The following is a 27,944-nucleotide window of genomic DNA, read 5'->3' as shown; positions in this document are numbered from 1 at the left end:
ATCAACACATAACAAATGTCAGTAAAAAAAAAAAATAGGTCATCATGACCTACATCAGTGGCATGTTGAATAGTGCATCATAACCATGAATTTCAAGGGCCTTCAATAGTTCAGCCAACACTGATGGAAATAAGACTACTATTGCATAGCAGTTTCACCCATTCCAGGTTTGACTACGAGCTTGATTAGCCTTTGTATAGGTAACAAGCTCAGGTGTCTTATTAAACTCATAGTAAAACCAGGAATAGATCTGCTATGCAAGTCCATCCCTTAGTCAATCACGTGTTTCAGTAACATGAAACAGGTCACCATGACCTAACTTCAAAGTGCACATTTCAATGCAAAGATGCAACAAATTTGAGCAATGCAGTTATGAATGTCCACATTTTCAAATCTGCAACAACAACAACCAATAAGTAAAACTAAGTTATAGGAAGAAAGACACCTACCTTAACTGTCATTTCCGTGACAAAAATGGCAGTGAAGATGTAATTAGAGACGCTCAGAAACACTCTCTCCTTTATAAACAAGAATGAAAAAAGGAGGAAAAAATCATTATAACATTAGCAATTGTAGTTATGTTCAATATCTAGAAAAGCTACCAATCAAAAGTTGTCACACACTGTGCTATTCCAACTGTACTACTGCTCTTAAAGCAGAAATAAATGTTCAATTCAATCATTTTAAATAGAGGACAGCTCAAAACCACAAATGGGTTTCGAAAAATGAGTCACTCATAAATGGCTGTTTAATCTTATTGTGATTAGATTCTGAGTTTCTGCTGGTAGGAAGCTAAGAGGCAATCTTATCAAAAACATTTACTCCAGTCGTTAACTAACTCTTTTGTTTTTGTCATTTTGTAACATCAATACATTTTTGTTTTTTTTTTCCATTTCACAAAATAAGAATTAATGATAGACTGGAGTACACATTATATATCTTGATGCTCCTCTGATAAAGCATTCCCCTGGAACATGAACCAAGACAACGTGAAGGCTTGCGATGTGTCATGCTGGAGTGCGAAGGTCAGAGGTAGGGAGAGAATACTGCTTACTGTGCTGTGCGGTTGAATCTCAGGCCTCTCCAGCGCAATGGTGATACAATTGAGGAAGATGAAAACGAGAACCACATGGTCGAACATCTTGTGGGCAATAACCTTCTGACACATCACACGAAACCTGGGAGACAGAGAGAAACAGGAGAGTGTCTCAAGAGATGTACCACGTCAGGGGACATGATGCCATCTCAATGATTAGTGACATCCATCACACAGCAGAACCAGACTAGCCCAGGGCCTAGGGCCTCTAAGGACAAATACAGGAGAACACAGTAGTGGAGAATAATCACCATTGGATAAGAGCAGGCAAATGGTAGCGACAGACGATAATGGAAGTTTTACTAGTACCTAAATTTAAAATTTAAACAAATTCCTGCTTTTGAGACCCTGGCTGGTAGAAGTAGGTGACTGATTAGTTCTGGTGGTTGTAATTCCTCTACACCTTTCAGTACAGATACAATGGAAATTGAATTTCGTATTGCAGTTTCTTTTAAGCAGGGAGATATCTGATTGTAGCCCCAGATGTTGAGCATCTTGTTTCAAAACAATGGTAAAGGAGATGCCAGTACAAAAGCTGTTGTTAGAGGATGTTAAAATTGCATTCTCTAATTGTAACGATTTGTCATTCCAATAAAACATCATTAGAAACATCTTGAATCTCTTGAAAAGGTAATAATAGATCTTATTTAATTAATATTTAAAAAGTCATCTAATATGCCATTGCTGTATTGCAATAAAAAGTACAGAAATAATAGCCTAGTCAGGGCTTTCAGATTGACTGGCCATGCTTTGTTTTTCTTCTTCTTTGCAGGAATGAAGTTTTTTTTCCATTTCAATGCATATGGTAATTTTTCTTAGCCTTCCCAAAGCTGAAGTAAGAAGGAACAGATCAATACCAGGGTAAAACATAGGTCAGAACAGGCGAGACAACAGAACGACTTACTGGTTCTGTGGAGAAAACAAATAAAGAGACCAGTCCTCATGATCTTTACACCACTCAGGTTTGTATGGCTCAAGCATCTTCCTGATCCTGAAGCAGTAACTCTGTAAAAGACAAGCCGGTATTGCATGAGCAAATCCTGGAGCCCTACTACACAGCATGCTATTACTGTGCAATTACAAACCCTGTTCCAAGTGAGAACTGCATTTGTTGTACATTTGTTGTGTTCCATTTCACCTGATTAGGTAAAAGACAAAATGCCACATTATAAATAATTACAGTATTATGATATAAGTAAATAAAGAAAGTGCTTATGCAAGTTCAATATTAAAGCATATTAAAGCTTTGATAATCAAAATGTTAGCAGTTTTGAGAATGCTATTCAGACCCTGTTGGTCTCATGTCTCTAATCCTTCACATTCAAATGAGGAAATACACATTATTTGAATTCAAATCATTATTTTTTTTTTGAGGTGGTTAAGAGCGATGAGCAATTGTTTTCAAGAGCCTTCAAATTAATTTGCATCTGTTGTAAATGTACTCCAACACTGCCTATTAATGGCTTGAATACTATTACTGAATTTAAGAGGTCATTTCCACCAATTATATCATAGCAGTTGCCTTTTTTTTAAAAATACCCCATTTACGTAAAAGGCTAAAAATCCATAATCATGTGAATTTCTATACCTCCTTCAATATGGGTGTTTAGGTACTATGACTAAGCACACAGTTTACACAGTGTAATAAACCATTTGGCTCTGAATTGTTTTTGTGTCCCACACCATGTGGAATATGTGCAGTGCACACAAGCTTTCCTGACTAATTGTGTGATAAAACTATAATCTCCTAAAAAAAAAGTAATAACAATACATGAATACCCAATTAATTCACTGGGTGATGTTTCTGGGTTCCAACACAGTGAATAATAAAATTAAACAATGTCTTTGCGCCCTGAAGCCAAACTGACATAATCTCACGGAAATTAAAATGTCATTTTAGTTTCTAGAAATGTCTGCATCCTTCCATATCGGTCATGATGCCTTTCTAATCAATTATTCAATGATTAAATAAAATCTCCAGAGGCCATACCTATGTATTTTCCATTTGTGAAATGTGACAGTGTGTGTATGGGTGTCTGCGTATCAAACTGAACTCACGCCGTCAATGTCCTCCTCGTAGTCACTGGGGTCGTCCTTGTGGTTGTCGACGTGCAGGAAGAACTCGTGAGGGATGTGGAGGGCCTTGCCGTTGCAGTCTTGGTGCTCAGCCATGCTATGGTGGCGCAGCATGGGGACCTGCAGGAGCTCAGGCAGGTCAAGGGAGCCACGGGTGTCCAAGGACTCTGTACGGTGCTGCAGCGATGCCCCACAGACACTGCCGGCTTTACTGGACTTTCCACCGTCCGAATCCTCGTCCTCGGAGCTGCCCCGGCCCTCCCCGGACAGCAGAGACTCGTGCTCCCCGGAATGGTTCTTCCGCTTGAGGCTGGGAGCCCGGCCCAGGCTGTTCCAGCTCGAGCGCCGGCTGCCCCAGTTACTGGCCGAGCCCCAGGGGGCACACGGGGAGCTGCGGGTGCTGGCCTATGAAGAGAAGGAAATACATGCTTTTCACTAGCCACGGTTAAACTGCTGTTCAAGCATGCACGATATCTCCATGAAGCTTCTCATACAATAGATTTATAAGCAAGGATGTGTCAAAACTGAATTTTTCGCAGTCTGCTTCATTTGACAATTCCGAAAAATGACTGCATAAGCTTTGAGATTTATGAAATAAACAATGATTCTTTTAAAATAATAACTTATTTCTATAGCAATTTTTCATGCACTTTGGCCTTTCAAATAATTTTTTTTTTATCAACCACTGAATACCACTACAAGGTTATTTCATTTGATAAATGTGGTTGTCATTATGTGCTCAACAGCCCCAAAAATAAATGGTAAAAAAGAGATTTGTTTACCTTGATATAAAAGACTTTTATTAACACTTTCCACACCAAAAACATTTCTGAATTCAAATAAGCCATTTTGAAGATCTAGCCTTAACTATATCAGACCTAGTCCTGGTTTATTGCTGGTCCTAATCTTAATTAACATCACAGATAGCATAAAAATAGGTCTACATTAGAGCAGGTTTATGGGCTTCAGTTTTAAGGATATGGTATAAAGATCCGCTGCTATTTAAATATTGTATTATAATATACTCCAAAGCTAGCTGGTGTGTAATAATACATCTGGTCCCTTTCCTTCAGTCAGTTATCAAATGGGTGGTAATGACAGTATAAAGGCCTCTGTAATTAATCTTCAGTCAGCCAGCATGTGTTGGGCCAAGCTTAGAGCTTCATCTGTGACTGAGATGCCAGTACGATCCAAGTCTAGGAAAAACATAGCTGCGCTCAGAACTCCACAGAGAACGGAGATTGAAAAGTGCAAAAAGTGTACAAAAGAACGCTTTATAATAAGTGTCAGTGCTGTAATGCAAACATAATGACACCTCTCAGTCACGACAACCTATCAATCATCATGCCACCTCTTGCTGACTTTATTCTGTGTCACTCACACCTGAGTATTAACCAGGCCAGTGGATCTGTTTTTCACTCACCAGGGACCTCTGGTCGTAAACGTTGGGGTCGATGGAGGAGCTGCTGGCCCGTCTCGACTCATTGAAGGTGTGGACCGAGTCCATGAAAGGCGAGCTCTTGGGCGTCGGTATGGGTGTGGCAGCAGTGTGCATGATGATGGGCGGGGCTATGCTAGCGAGCGAGTCCACATGTCCGTTAGGAGTCATCATCAAAGAGTACATCTTCAATTCTGGAAAAACAGGGAGCCAATTACAGCTGGCAAGTCCTCATTAAGGGACAGCAATACAAGTAAAATTTGGGTACAGAGAAAGCTAAAATTCAAAAGGGACTATTCAATTTATCTTAACGTTGATGGATCTGTACCATTGTCAGTATTTAGATCTGCTACTGTTTAATGAAATATATACCTCAAAATGTTAAGAAGTCAAGGGCTACTTTCAGAAATCAATAGTTTTTGTCCAAAGGAAAACAGGTTATATAACAGTAAAAGATGAGTTGTACTTTTAGAAAATAGACAAACTCTATTGATCAAGAGCGCAAATTAAAATAGAATGCTCCAGCTGCTTCCCAGAGCTACAATCGAACCATAGCAGAACACTGAGTGATGGAGACTAGTCAATAAGAGAAGTGAATGAAACAGGCATGAAGAAATTAGGAAAGGTCTGTATGCAGGGACAATAATTTTTTGTGGTAAGACTCCTTTTCGAAGCTAAATTCCATCCAAACTATTATTTAGGTTTTTTTTAATATACATTTAATTTCCAATTACTTTCCCCCTGATTTTCTTCCCAATTGAGGATATCCAATTATTTGTACCCCTCACCACATCAATTCCCAACACAGCCAGAACTTTCGAGTTAATTTTGAAAATCAGCTAGCTTACTGTACCTGACGAATGCAAGTCCCTGAATTTGTCTTCGTCATCAAAGTTTGTTGATATTTTATCTTCATCTGTGTCAGACCGGTTTGCATCCCCCTACAATGAAGGAGCAGTTATTTATGAAGGAGCAGTTATTTAACAACAACTGCATTCAGAAAGAAGGTATATAAAGTTGACAGCTGCTGCTAGACAAACCAAAAAAACAGATTGTACCTCTGCTTGAAACCCTTCCACCAGAATAGCGACCAGCAGGTTAAACAGCACATAATTTCCAAAAGTCATCAAAGCCACGAAGTACAGAGCAGCCCAGGGGGAAGTGGATGCCATTCCATTATAGAGGACCACATTCCAGTCTTCTTGAGTGAGGATCTGCAAAATCAATATTTGTATTAAATTAACCAGTACGATGGGAAGCATTATTTTAAATAAAGACCCCATAACATCTTCAGTATGAGGTAGTATTTGACAGGATAGAGAAGGTAACAGACTATTTATTCCCCTGAGTTCACAAGCACAATGGTGATGCATGGGAGATTCGACCAGCGTTTTAATAAATTCACTGGCTTCTGAGTTTTTTTTTTTCCTTAAATACTCAGATGTCTTTATGTCCTTGGCCAGGCCATTGCAGACTCTATATTTATATCAAGATACCTTCAAGCAGGGCTCATGTTTCGTATATTAAAAAAAGTGCAGTCATTTATGTTTAATTAAAAAGCATAGCATAGAAAAGAAAAGACCATTCCCTCTCATATCTAGTCAGGACGCTTTGATACCAAATGATTATGGAATCGCTCTGGCTAATTAAAACCGGGAAGCCACAGCTTTTATGTAAATACTATTTTTGTTACAAAAGGAAATGTCTGCTATTCAAAGAATCTTAGCCACTGGGGAGACCGTTGCAATTTGCTAATTTGGTTACACAGCAGTGTTGACTGATAGGGTACTTTAGTTTGCAAGCACATCTGGTACAAGATGAGCAGGTCTTGTTCAGATGATAAATCCCTTTACTATCAAGCAATGGAAATGAAAAGCTATTTGTGACTTGGGCTCCCAGTTAAAGCGAAGTCTTTTGAAGTCTGCTGATAGTTCCTGGTGTAGGGTCTAAGGGGACAGGACTGTTTTGTTAGAAATGTTTTCTTAGTAATTGTTTCATCATAAGTTTAATCAAAATAAATGTACATGCAGATGCCTCTACTTTACAGTACATACAGGTAATACCAGTCTTAATAAAACGGATATCTGTACATGCATACTGTACAGTTCCATCACAATTCAGAGGTTTCCAGAAGCAGAATACAGTTTTTCCTTTAGTTTTTCCCCACCTGCTTGTTGCTGGTACTGTAGAGAGTGGACTTAGAAATGTAAATATGCCTTTAGGTTATCATTCAGTTGCAGCTTCCTGGACATGAGCCAAACAGGCTAGGTTTCCAGCTGCCAGCAGCTGCCATCTGTCTGCAAACACAAGCTGGTCCCTCGACCACGGTTTCAGGACACAGGGTCCATTTTCAAAGTTGCCATAGAGACTATCACAAACCTATATGCAGCTCAACAAGTTAATAACTATGTCAGACCAGCGACTCTTTCTACCAGCTTGTCTGGAGGTGCTAACAACAGTTTCCTGTGTAGAACTTGCAGTGCAGCTGGCAAATGAACAAGTCTGTCGACATTCTGTGTTAAGTAATCATAACTGAAACTTTTCCATTCTATAAACACATGGTCTTGAAAAGGTTGATTTATTATTCGACTAAGAGAGTTGCTCGTCTTACCTGAAACACAGTGACAATCGCCCACAGTAAGGAATCAAAATTCTTTCTGTCTGGAATTGTGTCTCCATTTTCCGTGGTCACACTAAACTTGCATCCAAAAAGATGCATTCCAAGAATGCTAAAAGGAGAATGCATAACAGATTTGCAACAGAAGATTTTCAGAAAAACTCAAATGCATTGAAGAGCATGAAAAGCACGCAGAAAGTAAAACCGTACAAAATATTCCCAATGTTCATCTGCATTAAGAAATACCAGCAACCTATGGCAAGTAGGTAGACTCATATTCATAAAACATCTGGATGATACCATAAGTTGAATATGGGCTGTGATAGAAGAGTCAGTTCATTCTTTTCTGGGTTTTTTTAACACTCTTGTAAATCAAGGGTGTTGCAGCTCAGTACCTGAAGATGAAGATGAAGAGCATGAGCAGCATGCAGAAAGTAGCCACGTTGTCCATGGTCTTCATCAGAACGACCAGCTGTCGTCTCAGCGCAGGCAAGAAACGCACCAGTTTGAGGACCCGGAGCAGCCGGAACGTCCTGAGGACTGAGAGGCCTCCATCCGACTGCCCGATAATCTCCCACACACTGAAACACAGGGAGAAACATGGGTTATAAAGACGACAAATAGATGTGACAGCTGAATACTGAGTGTGGCTAATGCTACTGCAATTGTCAGGTGCTCATAGAAGCCCTTTCATTTCAACATTCTAATTTACAGTATAGCAGGTTTTATACTCCATGTGCGCTAGACTGTGTTGTATTGTTTAATCTGTTTATGAAAGCATGAACATGTCTAGTTGGCTCTGAACGGATATCCCCCCCCCACACACATAAGTACATCACGTGTTTTTTTTTTTTTTATTGACGTAGGACTGCCTCATAAATTGTTCATAGCCTAAAAACATATCATTTTAATAATATGATACAGGAAGGTATTTTCATTTTTTTGGTTGAAATGTGGGGTAAAGGATATGACAGGCTTGAGTTATTCATTACATATGTAAACAGCATCTAAAACAACTTTGAGACAAAACTTGGCAGACATGCTTTGACAAGAAAGGACCTTGTATTTTCCTCTATGTTAAAAAACACAATGGTTCGATATGCTGTTCTGGTAAGGCACAAATAAACGGTGCTCCAGTTTTTGCGATGCAATGCTAAGAATGCATGATTCCTTGTCCCTAGAGCTAGCTTTCTGAAGCAAACGAAAAACAAAAAGCAGACAGTGTAAATGAACCTGATAATAACAATGATCCCATCGAAGATGTTGTAGGGGTTCTTAATGTATCCAAAGAGGCCGAATGCCAAGAGCTTCAGCAGCATTTCCAGGGCGAACATGCTGGTGAAGACAATGTTACTGATCTCCAGGGCATCTGTCAACTCCTTTGGCTGCAATAAAACACAACAACAACAACAACAACAACTTTAAATAGGACTCCATTCATACTGAAACAAAGCCCACACACTTTACCACTATTATGAGCAGATCCAAAGAAAATGAATGATATCTAACTGGAAAGGCAACCAGTTTTGGTTGTTACCCTGTCTTGATATTACAATTGCACGATAGTATAATATTTTAAAGAAGTGTTGACATTTTGAGGTCTATGTATGAAGGAGTTTCATTTTTTTTTAATCCAGTTTAAAGCTTGTTTAAAATATAAGAAAAAAGGTGTAAAGTTGATGCTAATTTCCATGTTGAATTCCACAGCTGATGCAGCAGGGAGTGAATTTCTGGACACACATTAAAAGACAGAGCAAATAACTTGCACACTGTGTCTCCAGCTGCTACCCTCCATCTATGAAGTGCTGTATTTATTTACTGAAGCAATTTCATATGAAATCTGAAGCTGTACCTTGGAGAAGAACCTAATTGTTCCAATACAGAGACAAGGTCAATGCCCTTCCCCAATTTCCCCTAAAATATTTGACCTGTTTGTTTCTATAACAGAAGGAGGCTCCCTAATTATTTTTTTAACCCACTTTGAGCCCACCAATGCAAACTCTTTTGCTAGAATTCAAAGAATATCTGTCCTCTAATTATGCGACCCCCTGCTATGAGTTGTCTTCCACTGAAATGAATCATGCCTGGGCCTTCTTATTAGAAGCCTCAATTGCTGACTGGGAACCGTTCAGACAATACAACTGTCTCCTGGAAGTACTGCAGTTTGCCATCTGTTTACATGGCAGTTTACATTTTTTTGCACACGTTGCAGATTGGGGGTAAAGCAAGTTGCCGTGTATAAAAGAAAGATTATAAAAGAAAGATTACTGATGGCGGTACAGTATTCATTTAGTTTATTTGCAATGTGAGCCAAATTCTGTAGCTGAATATGTCTGGAAAAAAAAAGAACTTCAGCAAGAGTCTAACTGTTCATCTACAGTACAATAATTAATGTAGAAACAAATGCAAAACGTTTATTTTACACATGTTCATGCAACAGAACAAATACAAAAATGAAGAATCAAATGGAAATAAACATTCATATACTGTGGATTAATGAAAGGCCTGTCCAAATATGGGGTTAGATCATATCAGGTTATGTCTCCATGTCTTTGTCAATTCAGTGTAAAGGTATGGTCATGGTCCTTCGCCTAATCTACACCACTGAAATACAATAGGAAGCGAAGAATGCCTTAAAACCAAAAGAGAGGTCTTTGAGAGGTTGACCACCTGTACAACATTTGTAAGTGAATATCAGCTTTTGGATTTTGTCACTTTTACTAATAATTTATGCTCTTTAAAAAAAAAAAGAAAATGCATTACTTGTATTACTCAATACTGTAGTCTGCCAATTATGCTAATTCATGCTTGACAATCTCAGCTTCACTCTGGAGCGCCAAAGCTATGATATTTGTTCAGGATCTCTTGGGTTTAATTGCCTGTACTAATTAACAAATATGTATTGCATGATAGTTGCACAGGAAACAGACATATTCTGCTTAATAAAAAAACAAAACTGAATACTCACATATAATAGTGGATTATTATTATTATTATTATTATTATTATTATTATTATTATTATTATTATTATTATTATTATTATTATTATTATTATCATTTATTTATTTCTTAGCAGACACCCTTATCCAGGGCAACTTACAGTCATTCAACAGCTTCCTAATGATACTACAGATAATGCTGTACTTAAATGATTACAGTATTGCTCATAACCCCAGGCATTCTACTGGTGCTGTCTTTATTGATCGTGGAAAACAATTAAAATCAAGAAACTGAAGTTAGTTTATGGATGAAAAATATTTGCTGTATAAAAAAAAGGTATTGTAAATTACAATAATACGCTTGACCATTTAAAGCTTACAGGTTACACAATTCTTCTTATTGCTCCTAAGTGCTTGCGTTTCATTAATGTTGCTTGGTTCAGAATGTACAAATATATCTAAATTGGCTGGGACAGCTTAAAGGGTTAAACACTGACAACTAGCTTTGTACATGGATTCTTTATCCCTCTTGCTATCTAGGCTCTACATACAGCTGCATTGGCTTAGCAGGAGTTTCCAATCAGACAACAAGCCTTCCAGTGGGGGGGGAACAAACAGTGTTGATAGAACTGTTGTGACATGTTTAGGCTAGAAATTCTAAAGGGCTTCCCCCTGTCTTGAGCTGATTGACTACTGATTACAACAGGGAGATAAGAGGGGCTGAATTGAACTGGAATATTCCTGTGGGGAAGAATGACTAAAGGTACTTACCATTTTAAACTGTTCCGAGACAATACCGAAACTTAAAAAAAATATATATAATAATAAAAAGGTCAAGTGCACTGAAACGTAATCATGTTGTATAGAGGACTTAACACAACAGCCCTTTGTCTACCTCTGTTCTTCAGGGATATGTTTAAAAGGCTCAAATCCTCGCTTGGATGAATTTTGTTATTGGCCAAAGGGGCACTTCTAAAGTTCTCCATAACGTAACTGGTGTGGAGTAAGGATGCTCCACCAAAACAAGGCGGCTATGTTTGACACCTGGGCTTGTGTACAAATCCAGAACCTGAACCCCAAATCCTATCAGCTGCAATTAACTTAAACTAATTGCTTCTAACACAGTGAAGAGCAACCACACATCTCTGCAACTGGATGTATATTTTGGACCCATCAATATGTCAGGCAGATCGAATGTTATTATTATCAGCCACAGTTAACGTCAGCTAACTGCACATTTTTTAAACACAGCGAACAGCAGCAAATTAACTTCACAGCCACTTACTTTGCAAGAGCTTTTATGAGAAAACCAATAAACTGCTGAAAACGTATGGACTTTTATAAAATAAATTGAAAGTACTTTGTGTCGATAATGTATACAATTAGTTGTTGTTTACAGGGTAACAAAGGCAGTTTATAGTAGTGCTTTTTTTGTTTTTTAATTGATATGGATAGTTCTGTGAAAAGCTCAATGCATATAGTGTATTTGGTGCACAGCATACACCAGGATGGTGTACAAATCATGAAACACAGTGACAAACAAATCAATTGACATTAATGGAGTGATAAGCATTATCACTGGTTGTAATTATACTGTAACTGCACAAATACAAGTGTAAATATTTTGTAATTGTGTTTTATGAATAATACATAGAGTCATTTCTACCAGTATGTTCCAGTTATATACATGTTTATCACTGTTACATCATTTTGTTCAAAAGAGTGTTCTGGATTATTCAGCATTATAGAGTTTATGCATCTAAAATGTTGTATTTCTCTGCCAGGGACAGGCTGGGGGGGGGTAACAGGTGTCTATTATATGCATTATTAATGTTTAGCATTTTCACAGCAGAGCTTTTGAACAGCTCACCTAACTAAACAACAGAGGAAACATCTTCTCATACAACTCAAAGGATACCCATCAAATGCATTTTAATAAAAATAACTCAGTCCTTTGAAAAATGTCCCTGGTGCACAGTTCAAAAGTCTGTCACAATGGCTACATGCACTGTATTGGAATAAAGACCCAGTCTGACAAGTCATTTATTTCAGAACAAACAGTTTTTCTCTTATTGTACCCTTGGGCAAAGTATCACAACTTATTAAAATGGTGTTGTCTAGTATTTAATGCTTTATAAATTCTGTGTTAACAACCCAGCATTAAAAAATAAAGAGCTGGTTGTATATGTATCTCTTTAGTGTCACATACTGTCTGATCACAAGGATCAGACAGTATGTGACACTAAAGTATCTAAACACACACCAGCTGTCTCACAGAGTACTGTAGAAGAGCCTCCCTTACTCCCTCTGCTCTGACAACACAGCAGAGGGAGGCTCTTACACTGGCCTGTGTACAGAGTACACATAAACCAGACAAAACTGCAGCACCCCACAAAATGTAAAATGGACAACAAACATAATTCCATTAAGTCTAAAACTCAAGCCCACTTTGCCAATCAAATAAGCTTTCTCCTACTGTACTGCCACTTACTCTACAGCAGTGTAAAAGTTCTGCTATAGCTCATCCAGCCTTGCGGGGGTTAAAGAAAAAGTATGAGGAAATGCTTTAATAAGACTTTTCTAAAGCGGCACTCCATATGCACTTACAGCTGCCTCTGTGTTACTACATGATGAGTCCCTCAATCATACACACAGCAATCCTTCCTCTCCTTCTAATCCCTCTGCCAGAGAACAAGCCTAATCAGCACCACTAATCAGAGCTCCAATCACATAATCCCGCAAGTACCTTGGAAATCTGTTTTGTTTTTACATATTTAATGCTATAAGAAAGAATGCCCGATTCATAGCCCAGGACTAGAACAGTCATAGGCATAATTTACACGGGGGACATGCCCCCCTCACTTTTTCATTATTTCAGATAGAATAATTTTATGCATGCATCAGCTACAGAAACTGTCCTCCCCCCACTTTTTAAACCAAAGTTACACCACTGAGAAGAGTATTATTATTATTATTTATTTCTTAGCAGACGCCCTTATCCAGGGCGACTTACAATTGCTACAAGATATCACATTATTTTTACATACAATTACCTATTTATACAGTTGGGTTTTTACTGGAGCAATCTAGGTAAAGTACCTTGCTCAAGGGTACAGCAGCAGTGTCCCCTACCAGGGATTGAACCCACAACCCTCCGGTCAAGAGTCCAGAGCCCTAACCACTACTCCACACTGCTGCCCATAAGTAACGCTATAAGATCTGGTGATGAATTCATAAATGATCTGATATTTTCACAGGCTATATTCCCAGAGAGGCAACATGTCATCTGCAGGAATATCCTGTTGGTAATGTCAAAAGCTAAGCATGGAGCAGTGGCCCATACAACAAAAGGGATCCAGCATCCAAGAATGCAAAACAATACTACCAGTGTATGCCAGTACAGCCTAATCAACTGAGTTATTATTTAAAACCTAATCCTGCGTGCTTGTGAATCAGAATATACACACAAACACACATATATCTTTAAGAAGCACAAAGCTTTTAAAACAAGACGTTATTCACTGTAGCACAAATATCGTTTATTTTTGTCTGTCCTAAAAGCATGGCTTAAGGACCAAATGCTCTTTTTGTTAAACACTTTTTTTTTACCCCCTCAGTTATAATTTCTTTAGAAAACGAACATTTTAGAGAAGCATAGAAACTATGACTATGGAAAAGCAAAGCCTTCCTTATCTTGTGGGAAATCCTGTCAGTAGGCGAGTACGAAGCTGCATTTTCTTAATTGTTTTCAAAGCTGAGTGCTCCTCTTTCCCTGGCAGGAGTTTTCAACTTCTTTGTTTTTTTCCTCTGGGGAAAGAAATCAGAAACATTTGCCCTGCAGGAACCCTTCAAAGAAGATGAGAGGAGTGAATACATCTGGGAAGGCGATATTTAATTTTATGTCCTGATGTTGCATTGTGCCTCGGGTAGATGTTGCATTTTGAATAGTTAACCATGAGCTAGGGGGAGACATCCTTTGAACTATTAATCTGGTAATTCAGGCAACCATGGAGAGAGCAAAACTATTGAAACAAGGGGTAATTCCCCTGGAGCAAGGTGGAGAATAAAAACAAATTTAATTAAAAAAGACACAACAAACAATTTTTACAATGCTCAAACACATTTCAATACATGAGCCATACTGCTCTCTGATGAACATTACATTGGACACAGCACAAAGCAAATTGTGCACAAGTAATTGACTTCCGTGGCTTCTTGAAGTTTAACATTAAACCATGTACAAAAATCTCAATAGCTATCACAAGAGAACAAAATATATTAGGGTAACACCGCACACACATTCTTTTTTAAATCTAATTGTCAGTGGAATTTTATCTACATATTTATTTCAATTTTGAATGAATACAAGCATGAGTATTTCAAAACTCACAGAAACTTTTTATTTTATTAATGAACAGAAAATGATTAGAGTCAATCTAATCTGGAAAGCTCTAATGGGAGCAAAAAGCCTTCCTCTTAATTCATGAAATTAACTGGACAAGATCACAGTCATACTTGGCATTGCTAATCGTGATAAATTTAAATGATCTCGATACTTATTACTTTGCAATTAATGTGCTTGCCTAATATATTGGCTGTGTATTTGCACGCCTTTAGGCTTTATCTATGAAATTTAAGCTTGTAAATCAGATATTTCAGGAGAGTTTGGGAGACAGAGAAAAATGCAGTTTCTATGGTGATTTTAGAAAATCAAATGCAACCCCTGGAATCGAGGTTGTTTTTTATCAAACCAGCTCATCTAAGCATGCTGCAGCTGAATTGGAAAATAATATGATCATTTCAATCGAAGCAGGAGGTTCAGTCCATTGTGACTTGATTGTTCAGGAACTTGTGTGCTTTTTTTTTACGATGAATCACAATGAATGGCACCATATGCCGCTTGTTGTAATGTGTTGTCATCATGCGGATGTATCGCTCCTGCATCTGCTCTCGACTGCAAGGTGTTAATTAAAAAGTATTACAAGACTGAAATTATCAGAGAATCAAACTGGGTTGTCCACTGTATGACTTTTAATTAAGCAGAAAATAATCTGTTCTAATTATGGGATGACAGTTTCTGTGCCAATTTGCTTGAGAACGTGTCTGACAATTATTTTTAAAATATTCTGTTGCGTGGTATTTTCACTAACATTCTATGGATGTAAATTAATGCTCGAGAGTCTAGACCTATGTTATAACCAAAGCCTTATAGTTGGTTTGTTGTTTTGTATCAAATTTCCCAGGAATTTCCCATTCCAGATTTTACTATGAGCTTCATAAAGCGCCATGCATAAATTGGTAGCTCAGCTGTGTCTAATTAAGCACTGAATGAAGCCTGGACTGGCTCAAACTGCTAAGCAAAAGAAGTCTTATTGCCATCCTTGCACCAATTGGATTTTATGTACTGCACTGCTGCAAGCTGAAAGAAATATTCTCCATGCAGTGAAATAAACCCACAAGCCCAACACTGCTCCACTGTTCACCCGAATCAGTCTTAATAGAAGTAGTGATTCTTTTAATGCCACCACTATGCTCATTGTATTGCTAATTACCCAAAGCCCAGAGGCAGTGGACTGGGTCCTGCACAGAATTACACAGTGGTTCCTGTCAAAATACTTTCTCCAGCATTTATTGCAGACCTCAACACTAATATTCATTTTAATTGAGTCTCTGATCACTTACCAAGGATAATTACCAATTCAGAACACAGAATTAACATGCTCCTCATAATATTTTATAGTCAAACGAAGAGCCAAACATGAGATGTAAATTCAGGGAAATGTTTGATTAAGTGTGTTAATACTGTTTACATTTTGGAAGAGAAATTTGTATTAATGCTGTGTCTAGGTGTATGCATATTGGAAGCAATTAATTATTTGGCTTTTAATGCCTAAATAACCATGCCTTGAAACACATATTTTAAAAGGTGATTCAGTGTAACAATTACTTTAATGCAGATGATTTTATATCTTCTTCTTCTTAAAAAGACAAAAAAAGTACACACTGATGTTTCTTTTTCATTTTCTGGTAACACCCAGAGGCCACTACAACTCTTTCACACATCTCAATAACCAATCACTGCTTTTCTTATGACGAGAGCTTTTAGTTTTTATGTCTCCAGTAATGGGGCTCGAAAAAGGCAGCATTGAAATATATAAACACAGTCTGTTAAGAGAACAAATACATTTTTACCATAACGTGTGCCTCTTTCATGTAGGAACTTCAAAGTAATGGTACTATATGCTAGGTAAGATGTACTGGAATTATCAGATGACTTATCTTATTCCCTATGAAACAAAAAACAGTCACAGTTCATTTCATGATGAAAATCTACAAATAATTTGCCTTTCAAGAACATTTTAAAAATATTTAAGATTTAAGATTTTCATTGAGGAATTCATTTACCATCATCTTATTATATCTGCAGCTTTCACACGGACACAGCACCACATTTTGTCCATATTTCAATAGAAATAATGTTACAGGGGTATTTATGTTGTTTATTCAAGGGGTAAATGAGCTAGTGTAAGCTTGATAATGGAATAAACTAATTTGTTCGGGGTGGATAACAAATTTGTTCAGGGAAGTTCATCTACTAATTGTTTGGAAACAATGTAATTGCTGAATGATGAATGTTCAGTATTGAGAAATTGGCAGAGGAGAAGATTAATTTAGCAGTAAAGAGTGTTTCAGGGTTGCTGCATTGCCCACTTCCTGGAAGCTTAGATAAATATCCCTTGAGGATAAATAAATTGAAAGTATCAGCCATTCAGCATTAAAAATTTAAACTGGCATCTGCTTTTAATTTCTACGCTGTATTAGGAGCAAAAATGACATTGACTTCAGTTGTATTGTGAAAGACTTTTTTTAAGTTTAGCTTGATAAATGGCTTCTCAATTTTGCAGGTTTAAGAGTTTTGTTTGACAAAACCTCCTGACAAATAATGCAGGCTTGGGTCATCCTCATTTCCAGTAAATGTAAATGCCAGTGCTGGTCCCTGTAGCAAATTAATCTATCCATTTCTAATGCAACTTATTATGTGCCAACTTTGCTTGATGTAATTATAAAAAACACCAGAATACGAAAACGAGGTGGGTGGGAAGCAATTTTAAAAATAAAAAAATGACTGGAGAGTGTACAGGATGTTACTTACCACTTATGGACTGTGATGTGTAATTTAAACGGGACTGGTGTGGAAGTCTGTAATTTTGACAAGACAAATGTGCTTCATAATGTGTAACCTATATAGTTAGCATTTGTTTCACATTAGGAAGCTGTTTCAGTTAATGGCGACTTTGAAGGCGATGCTTGGTATTGCATCAAAGGAAGCTATAATATACATTAATTTATAAACACACCCGTAATAAAAGAAAACCGATAAAGGTGAAAAATGCAGACTACATACATATCTTATAATTATATATCACGTGGTTGAAGCAGTTTGTTGTGTTGCTTGGTAATAGTAGCACAATGTGTGATTGTGTAGAAATGGGTTTTTACAAGAACTGCGTAACTGAATTTTGAGTTGTTTGCGGACCACCTGGAGTTTACTTACGGACCACAAGTGGTCTGCAGACCACAGGTTGGGAACCACTGACCTAGGGTAACTTCATGTCAGCTGTTCACATACATTTAAAGGGGGGCAAGTATTAGTGAGATGTAACCGGTCGCTTAGGCCATTAGGCAAGATGTATAGAAATATGTTTAACCGAGAAGAACTAAGGAGTCCCCAAATAACCCATCCATCTTCACAAGCACATCATTAAAAATACAAGCAATTCTGCTGAATTATTCATTAGCAAGCTTTTCAAGGAAATATAACGAGTGCATTAATGTGCTCACCTTCATGAGTACAGAAGATGACACACTTTATTTAATGTGCAGGCTGGATTGCAAGTAATTTTAAATGGAAATACTTTATAAAATGGGAGATTAATAACAGTCCTGGATCCAATTTAGGCTGAGCCTTTTAAACTCTGATAAGTTTCTTTACAACTGAGGGGTATTGGCTACTACTGATTTCATTGGAGAACCGGTGTCAAGATGGAGTAATCAGTCCTTGTGTCTTGAGTTGTTCTGTTCATGATTTGGCTAATCTGAAGAGTAAACCTAATTTGACTGTTAACAAAACCAAAACATAAAATAAATATTGATGCATGCACCATGTTAGCATGTAGAAAACTTAGTGACATGTATTCTGTTCCTAAAACCAAGCCAATACAATCCAGAGCCCATTCATTATTGACCTAATTTATTTTTGTGATTCTCAAGACATGCTGCCTTCATAAATGCAACCAAATAATTAATTTCCTACTGTGCATTCCTCCAAAACTGATTAAAACTGATATGTTGCATTCAGGTGATTCACAAGATGTAGGCCTATTTCATTTGGGATGCATTCATTCTAATCAGCCACCTACAGTGTGGCTGACTCATTTAAAAACACATTACAATTAGTCTGGGATACCCAAATGCAATTACAGTTGTAAGTAAAAAAAAAAACACAACGGCTCTAGGAGTTATGCTATCAATGCTAAAAAATGGTTCAAACCTATTTCTAGCCTTTTATTTCTAGGTCTCTCCAGATTTACACTGCAAGCTTCTGTGTGCCTCTATCAAAGTTTTTTTTGTTGCTGTTTTTCTTCAGTCTTTTCGTTCTTGCTTTGTTTCACCTGACTCTGGTGTGCTCTGTAAAAGCTCCACTTTGACACTTTACAGAGTTGATACTTTTCTTTAGTAGCTACTTAGGTTTTAGAATGGTCTTTCGTTAGCGTTAGGTTAATTAGCCCACTTTCCTTGGCCTTCCCATGATAATTTTCTAAGTTTTAGTTAAATCTCTCTGTAACAGGGCGAGCAGCCCTGTACATTGATTTGTTTATTTTATTTTAGAACGGGGGTTCCTCCTCCGCCCGTGTTATTTTGTGCTTGTTTATGTATTTTAAATGACAGCGAGCGCCACAGGGTTTGTTATTATTTTGCATTTTGACGGCGTAGCCGATTTTTTTTGTAGCGTGGATGGGTAGTCCCATCCACAGTAGTAATTAATAAACACGTGCAGATAGTGGCCGAGGGGTAATAGAATAATTAATTGCAAGCTAGTTAAACCCCTCGGCCACGATATAAAAAGGCTGCAGCTCTCCAGCTCCGGGTGGGTGTTTTAGGAGCGGAGAGAGCGAGAGTGGAGAGAACTGAGAGAGAGAGAAACTTAAAAATAAGATAGGAACAGTGAAGGCAATCTGCCCAGCCTGACCTGTGTTTTATTTATTTTGTGTTCGAGATTTGTTTGTTTTAAACCTTTTATTTTCGCTCTGTGAGCAAGTGTTTTTTGTTCAAATATTTTATTTATTTTTGTTATTAATAAAAACGGCAAACGCAGCCTTTACCTGCAGTACTTCCCTGGTGTCAGTATTTTTCCTTCCTGCTTCTGCCTGACGTCACCGCCCAGTCACCCTGTCACACTCTCATTCAGATCATACCCATTCAAAAGAAGCCTTTCATTGTACTGTCTGGTAAGGCACAAGGACAATGGATTTTAAAATGCTAACAAGAGAATCAAGGACAGACACCTGTGCTAAGACTTGTTAACAGTTTCATGGTATTATGTCATGGCAATATGCCAGCAGCTTTCCCTCATACTCTGTATGCAACTGCAGTTCTCATGAGTCCAAGACTTCCAATGTATAAAATCCCAAATCATTTTCTTAAGGATCGCTGTTAAAATCAAAATGCATTTCCCATGAAAACATGTAATGCTGGCAGACTAAACACTATGGACAATATCCAAACAATCCCAACCTTAAAATATTCAATATACAAATGATTAAGTACATTGCCACAGCAGCATTTGAAAATGTGCAACAGCCGGTAATTTGCAAGGTAAATAAAACCTTGACTTCAGTCATCTACTGCCTGTGGAGCAATAATGAAACAATAGGCACCTCATTTTATTTGGTTTCCTAGATGGACATCTTATGCTTTAATTCAGAATCTAAAACCTTAGGCAGCCAATTAACCTTTAAACACAACACACGTGGCTGCACATTCACTAGAAAAACTAGGCCAATTTACTATAGAGTATATACATACAGTATATCTAAAGGAAAATGAAAAACTTTTTTGCTTCTGTTTTACTTTATTTGTTTTTTGTCGCCTAGGTATTGTTGTGGCTTAAAGACAACATAACTCTAGCAGGCAATGATTAAACTCATGTTTATTACAAGTGTTTACAATCCCTATGGGCACAGAAGTAAACAGCCTTCATTTCCATTGAAACTTTTGCTCATAGAAGGTAAGGTTCAGTGTGTTTTTTTCTATAAACACTGGCCTTGAACAAACTCCCTAGGGGTGGCTAAATATGTTAACCAGCAATATCTCTGATTTACAATGCTGCAATTAACTTCTGAAGTTAGCAGCACATAATGATAAAGTATTTTGAAGTTAGCAGCACATAATGATAAACTTTCTTTCTGACTCAGTTTTGAAAAACTGCCAAGACACACCTATATGCCATAAACCAACAATGACTCTGAAGTTCTCAGGGACAGTTCCATGTATCCGACGCAGATTACCAGATAGGAAACACAGACAATTTGGTCTCTCTACAGCAATGGGCTTTGAGAGCATTGCTGCTTCTGAACAGTTCATATAATTTCCAAGATATTCAGTAACACAAAATGTAAAATAAAAACCTTACTTGCTCATGATACTCGATCCCCATGCTCAAAGTGTTGATCAGGATTGCTATCATAATCCCACGGTTAAAATATTTACTTTCCACAATCCTGTTCAGTTTCTGGCAGAATAAATCCCAGCACTGTGCAAGCTTGTTTTTTTCCTTTGGTTTCTTTTTTCTCCCGAACTGGCGGTTCCTGCACTCTGTGCCGCGCCGCAGGTCCTGTGTGAACTCGTAAACCACGTCTGTGTCGGAGTCACCACTGTCAGAGTCGCTGAGATCGAACTCAGGGTTGTCCAGTGCGCTTGCACAGTAGGGGCATTTAGCCAGCTCACACGACAGCATGCTGGGCTGATTGCTGGCCATTGAGCAGGGCATGCCAGACAGGCGACTGGAAGCCCGATACACACCTGAAACACAGAGACATTAACTATCTATTACGCTGTTGCATTTTTTTTGCACAAATATTTGACACTGTCTATACAAATGCGGTCTACTGGGCCAAAAAAAAAAGACTTTTCCCAGTATTTGTGAACTTTTAACCTATGCACCTCCAGGAGGTCTGGAATTTTCCTGTAATGTACACGGCTAAATATTTAAACTATTGGCGGGTTGAAACTCCAAGCTGAGGAAATCAATTCCAAAATCCTTGATAGGCTTTGGGAGTTTTAATTGGTTTTAAGTGGTACAAAAGCTGTGCTTCAGTGTACTGTCTCTGCACAAGTCTTTGGGGAAGTCGTGAATTTCTGCACTACCCAATAAAATGAAACTCCTTGCTGGAATACATGATAAATGTGATTTCTGTGCAAGTCTCAGCTCATTAAGGTTGATTTTACATCTGTGTCTTCTTTGCTGATTTGTGTGGAAGCCTATGATTTCGCTTCAGGGCACTTTGAAAGCAACAAACCATTTAACAAGTTCTTGTTATTATAATCTTTAAACATTAAGCAGCAGAGGAGATGAACAAGAGCAAAGTGCTGGCTCTGTCTCCTCTTGGTTATGTACTTTGAGGCCTAGTGATTCAAATATACATCTAGACAGCCTTTCCCAAGAGGAAATGTATTAAAGCATTTAAAAATCCTTCTTTTTCATTAAATATTTAAAGCTACAGGAACAATTACATACAGCACATTATGTATCAATAAGTGTATGACAAAGACAAAACATTGGTACAAAAGTAAATGAGGATTATTTTTGACTGCTGCTACAACCTGCCACTACCACTACCATTGAGCTCTCTGCTGTATTGATCATGTAACAAATTAAAAGCAAAAATAAATATATCAATATATGGTAACCGAGTTGAGCTGTCCTCTGTGGACTGAGACTTGTTACAGAAGTGACCCCACAAGGACAACAGACATATGTGATTGGAAGCCAACTGTGACAGAGTGATGGAAGGCAGACAGAAGCTAGAAAACATACCTAATTATGAAATGTACAGTACCACAGAGACTGTAGCGTAAGGTAGAATAGTCTCGTAATGGTAATCAAAAACACAATGCAATAGTCCAGCGTCTAATCCCATCATTATAACACCTGCACAGAAGGGCTTGCAGTTACAGCTGTCCCCACAATGTCATTAGTTCTGGTGGTGAGACTAACGTGTGCTGGGCTAAAAGCTGACAGCTTGCAGCTTATTTAATATAATTTTTTTCAGTCTAAAAGTACTTTCACTAAAAGTTATGAAATACATATAGGAACACCTCCTAAGAGAACACTTCACCTAAGAGAACACCCTTGTGGTGAAACAGATTTTTTCCCCATTGTAAATGCTCCAGCTAAAGGAACAGGAACTTCGTTTAAAAGAACACCTTTTTTGGCACTGCTAGCGATTTGTTCACAACTGACACAGTACTGTTTTGTAACCTGATAATTCAAATGATTTATTCAATCTTTTCAAATGTGACACGTCATCGTGAGAGTGTTTTGAGGCATACTGATTGGTTATTTAATCTTTCCAGAAACGGCCTCAAAACCTGAATCCGACACAAGTTGCCGAGCAATTCAATGTTTTCTGTTCTGGTGAGTTGCTTCACCATTCTGTTAAATCATGTTGTGCATTTCTTCAATATTGCTCCTGTACAGGTATTCATAATTAATCTAGAGGTGCTGCTGCATTTTTTAACGTGTGTAGGGGTGCTGTGTTAATTTAGTTTGACAGTTTGTTTATTAACGTTATTTATTTAATTATATTGTGTCTGATGGTCAACTCCGTCTTAAAGAACAATTCCACTAAGGGAGACTACAGTACCAAATAATGCAGTATGGGTGTGGCCCCTTTGCAAAAATGTAGTCAGCCTGATTTATATTCTACACGGTGGCCGAGTAACTTCTAAAAGACATATCTTACCATGCTCTCCCACAAACTGGTGGATCTTCCCATAAGGATCTGGGATGCTGATATTACCCGTTGCCCTGCTTAGACTCATGGGGTGGTTAATGTTTCTTTTCCCCTTGGATTTTGGTGTGCTGGACCTACTACTGGACATGGAGGGGACGATGGTGGGATAGTTCATGCCTCCATGAATCCCGCTGATCACTTTAACATTCCCTGCTGCATTGGAAGACTTGCATCTGACCTGTGGCCCTTGGAAATGGCAGTCAGCGTGATAGATGCTGTGAACCGACTCTGTGCCGGACGAGGGGCTTTGAAGATTGGGGGAGGGTGACTGAAGCATTAACTGACTCCCAGGTCTCATGGATCTCATCTCCATGACATCACAGATCTCAGAGTTCCCTCTGAGGCCACGGGGGCTGCCGTTGCTGATGTGGTAGTGATGATGGTGGTGGTGGTGGTGATGGTGAATCAGGTGGTGGATCGATCGAATTCGCCGCTTGTTTCTACACCTCCTGCCCTGTCCGCTAATAACGCTGTTGCTACTGTTGGGGTTGACTTTCTTCCTCCTCTTGCTCTGCCAGTTACTGTACAGCCTCCCGACTCGTCGCTTCACCTTGCGATAGAGGTGGCTGATGTACTTGAGCAGCTCCTCGTAGCAGCTGCCTGGCTCCGAGTAGCTGGCCAGCGTGCTGTCGTTGGAGAGATAGCGGGCGCGCTGCTCCTGCATGAGCTGGTTTTCACGCTGCTTTGTCTCCGAGAACTGGGTTGCTATCACAACCAGGCACAGGTTAATCATAAAGAACGAGCCAACCTGGGGGAAAAAAAACACCAGAACTTTACAATTACGTTCAACTAACCATTGCTCACATCTGTAGCAACACTCTGCCTGTTCCCTTTATAAATACAAACTTAAAATGGCTTGCAATCTGTAGTGCACTAATGCAACTTTTTTGTGCATTTCAATGGCTTTGTGGCCAGAGAAACAAACATGCTGGCGTTTGTTCAGTGATACAGGAGACCGTGCTATATTGCTTTTCTAAAAACATAATTATTTTATGAAAACAACATATTCTTTTTGGTTTTACACACAGTTTATTGCTACAGGACTGCTTTGATAAATATTATAGCCCCCGTCCTTTTTCTCTAAGCACTGCTCACTTTACACCACAATGAGTAATACTGCAGTCACCAAGGCTAGGATAGCCACAGGACACTGTCTATCCTGGCTCTCTCTCTTAATCAGATTATAGGCACTGGCTTTTCTCCTTCCTTATTAAAAAACATGTTCCTTTTTCTGATATCCAGAAAGGTTCAGGCTTCTTCAAGTGATGTGCTTATTGTACTTCATCATTCCTTTGCTTATATCTAAAGTCACTTGCACATGCTTCCTACATTTGCAGTTTATGTTAAAAGTCCTGTCTGGTCAAACATACATAATTATACAATAAATCATAATGCTTTGTATAATGGGTTTAAACACATATGCAACTATTATGCTAAGCTGAGCATTACTGAAGGTGATTAAAATGCCGGGACAGTAATGATATTGAAAAACAGAAACATACTTACTATTATAAGTAATATAAAATATATAAAATTGTAAAAAGAATGTGCATCCATAACATAATACATGATATCCACCCAGCCTTCCAAAGTTATGACCTAGAAAAGCAAAAACAAAGAATTGCCATTAGCACTGACAGCACAGTGTGTTTGAAATCTAATTAGGCAAAAAGCAGTAGCAATCAGAATTACTCATCTCAAAAAGGACAAAAAGTGTTGCAGTTACTTTGACTTTTAACACAATTACTTTTGTTTTCATCAAATGGCCAGCATTGTTACAATATCTACTGTGTGTCTTAAGTTATATCTCTTAAAGATCAATGATAAAGTGGGGACAATGACACACTTTTTGTTGTTGTTAGGTTATAACAGGATGTGTATTTTAATTAATCCTGTTCCCTGTTTGGGCATGAACTGCAAACCACACAATTCAAAGATGAACGCCTTTGCCATTCAACTAAAGAGCAAGCTCTGTAGTCAAGAGGCAAGTATGTGTCTTATGCTGATGTCTGTATTATTAACTGATCAGCTGCTAGGAGGAGATTCATTACACTATAATTTCATAACTTTAAATAAAAAAGTTAAATGTTCAAAAGAAATCAGTGCCTGGTATGAAAAAAAGAAAAACATTTTGCATTTAGTTGAATATTCTTTAAAAAACCATTTGTATAGCTATTCCAATTAATTCTAGATCCATTACTGCTGAAGCGCTCTGAGGAGTCACAATTAAATATGTAACCATCAGCAGCAGTTTTAAGGCCAGACCGATTCACAAAAAAATATGAACCCTTGCATGTCCATTCATTCTTGGAGAGCGAATCAAAATGAAGAAATGAACTGTGTTTATGTAGACATGCTACACAGTAAAGCAATCATGTGACAAAAAATAAATTTAAAAAATCAAAAAATAAACAATCTGATATATAAAACATTTTTTACATGGTTTTGACCAATTTACTGGCAATGGTTTTTCACATTAGCATTTCTATAATCACTAAAGGATAGATGTGTATATAATTTGTAAATATTAAAATAGTTAGAGAAATGGCTACTGTGATTTGATTTAATTTGACATTCCTTTTCAGAAGCCTGATACAAAGTTTCGATCCAGTTTCCATCTAATAACAGTCTGAGAATAGATTAAAAAACACTCACAAAATGTACAAACCTACAGTACATACTTTCAATCACTGTTTCTTTTTTCAATCTGTCTGCTCATCCCCAAACCAAAGGACAGTATTATTATTTCACTGAATGCATTTTATTCTTTTATCCAGTGAAAATAAGATTTAGTTAGATGCACAGGAAACGGCTGGAAGATTCAATTAAAATGATGGGCAGCTCCCTCCCGTGGGCACCTCCAGCAGGCTGGCTAATCACCAGGCTTGAGAAGAAGAGACTCACTCCACTAGCACATTGGTGTCCCTCTTTCCAGCTCAACCACTGGAACTAACTGTGCTTGAGGCTTGAGATTGTTTGTTAGAAACAAACATTAAATATAAAGATGAAAAAAGATATGACTACGTATATTTGCATTGCTATGTTAATGCAATGGTTTTCTACTAAAGGGTAGCTACAATAGTATGTGCTATTGGTAGTAAAGTACACAGCGGTAATATTTTAAGATAAGGCAGTGACAGCATGCAAAGCTTGATTCCGGGGCCCGTATTCCCTATTGTTACCAGTAGGCCTATACTACGCTACAATGCCATGACTTGCAAACAGGTCAACAACTTCACTATTAAATGTGTTTTACTACAGCGATCGCAAAAACAACACACTCATAGAGACAGTTAGAAATGAACCTTTCGTGCTTTCGCAGTGGCAAAGTCTGCAATTAGAGCTGAATAATCCACTTTTCAGCAAATCTGATGCACGATTGGTATATGCCCTAGTCCAGTCAAGCGTTCCTGCGACATTGTAGAAAGTTTTTGATTAATTTCATGTTCAGGCAAGAAAAGCTTCTCTCCCCTGATGCTACTGTGACAGGCACAGTCAAAATCAGACGCAAGTCAACAATACTGAAGTTAGGATGCAGGTCCAGCAAATTTCCCTTGTAGATGTAGTTGAGCATCGCAAGAGGCAAGGACGATACATCGGCTGGAAACGCATTTATTTTAATTTGTTTCCAGGTTCATTCAAACACGCAGCCCTACGTGTGTGAGACACCTATACATGCATTCCCAGCAAGCGCAAGCAAACTTTGTTTGTATTGTGTCGAAATTAGTTCATTTTTAAATATCTTACCATTTTTAGCTTAAATCGTTTGATACATGATTACGTGGCACATACTGACATAAACTTGCGTCTTGGGGCCCCATGCAACTGCATGTGCCTAAAAACGCTACTGAGATAAGAGTATGAATTAGTGCTTGATTGCTTTACTATGGTACCATATTGTTACCAGTGTGCTACTGCATTATATCTTAAATCTACTGTGTTGCTATCGTGGTCTGCTTTTGGTTCTTCTAAGGTTTCTTCTATAAATCTTTATCATTGTGTTGATACTAAATGCCACATAATTCAAACTGAGAAGAACACGTTTGAACACGTTCAATGACTACCTTTAAAGCCGCTTGCATTAAGATGACATGCTCTTGCTCTAATGAATTCAGCTAGCTTTTATAAAATGGGGAAATCTCATTATTCATTGATTGAAGTAAATGCTTTATTTCAACATTTTGCTGGTATTAGTTTCTCTGGTATTTTGTTGAAAATGATTCACAACATTTTCCCCCTTTTGAATTATACAGTTCTCACGTTCAGAGTATTGCTCTACCTTACAGTTTGATCAAGGAAGGACAGCGACTTAGTGGTGCACTAGTATCTAACAGGGCCATTCCACAAGACAGAGTTCTCACAATTATTATAAACATACAAAAGGATACTCTGGGTTGAAAATCAATTAGAGCCATGCAGTTCAGGGCAGGAGCTACTTCATGCAATCTCAGGAGTTCAATTCCACATCTTCTGAACCTAGTCAAAAACCTCTCCAATCAGATACTTGTGTGGACAACACCAAGCAGAAATGATTAGCAAACTCACAACACAAGTTCACGATTAGCTTGTATTGTATTGCTTTTTTAATAGAAGGAACTAGGAGACAAAGACTTTATGGAATATGTTTGTGGATTTTTTTTTCTTTAAACATGGAACGTCACTTTAAAAAAGCTTGATATTGCCATAGGGAATTTGTCAAT

At 38.0% G+C, this 27,944-nt stretch overlaps 1 protein-coding gene across 2 annotated transcripts in view; it reads right to left on the bottom strand.

The window, feature by feature from the left end:
- LOC117418601 (voltage-dependent T-type calcium channel subunit alpha-1H-like) overlaps positions 1-27,944 on the bottom strand; it is a 64,520-nt gene that overhangs the window by 22,431 nt on the left and 14,145 nt on the right. For both annotated transcript variants that reach the window (XM_034926106.2, XM_059035461.1), the window contains exons 6-18: positions 24,751-24,843; positions 23,194-23,992; positions 20,862-21,250; positions 8,461-8,612; positions 7,623-7,808; positions 7,222-7,339; positions 5,669-5,824; positions 5,464-5,551; positions 4,596-4,804; positions 3,155-3,577; positions 2,001-2,101; positions 1,055-1,178; positions 450-518 (exon numbers count right to left, since the gene is read on the bottom strand). In XM_034926106.2, the coding sequence (XP_034781997.2) occupies positions 450-518; positions 1,055-1,178; positions 2,001-2,101; positions 3,155-3,577; positions 4,596-4,804; positions 5,464-5,551; positions 5,669-5,824; positions 7,222-7,339; positions 7,623-7,808; positions 8,461-8,612; positions 20,862-21,250; positions 23,194-23,992; positions 24,751-24,843 (2,907 nt within the window). The remainder of the gene's footprint in view (positions 1-449; positions 519-1,054; positions 1,179-2,000; positions 2,102-3,154; positions 3,578-4,595; positions 4,805-5,463; positions 5,552-5,668; positions 5,825-7,221; positions 7,340-7,622; positions 7,809-8,460; positions 8,613-20,861; positions 21,251-23,193; positions 23,993-24,750; positions 24,844-27,944) is intronic.

This window comes from Acipenser ruthenus, chromosome 13, assembly GCF_902713425.1.
Source record: "Acipenser ruthenus chromosome 13, fAciRut3.2 maternal haplotype, whole genome shotgun sequence".
In the NCBI taxonomy this organism is placed as follows: Eukaryota; Metazoa; Chordata; class Actinopteri; order Acipenseriformes; family Acipenseridae; genus Acipenser; species Acipenser ruthenus.
This window is presented reverse-complemented; position numbering and strand designations above follow the sequence as displayed.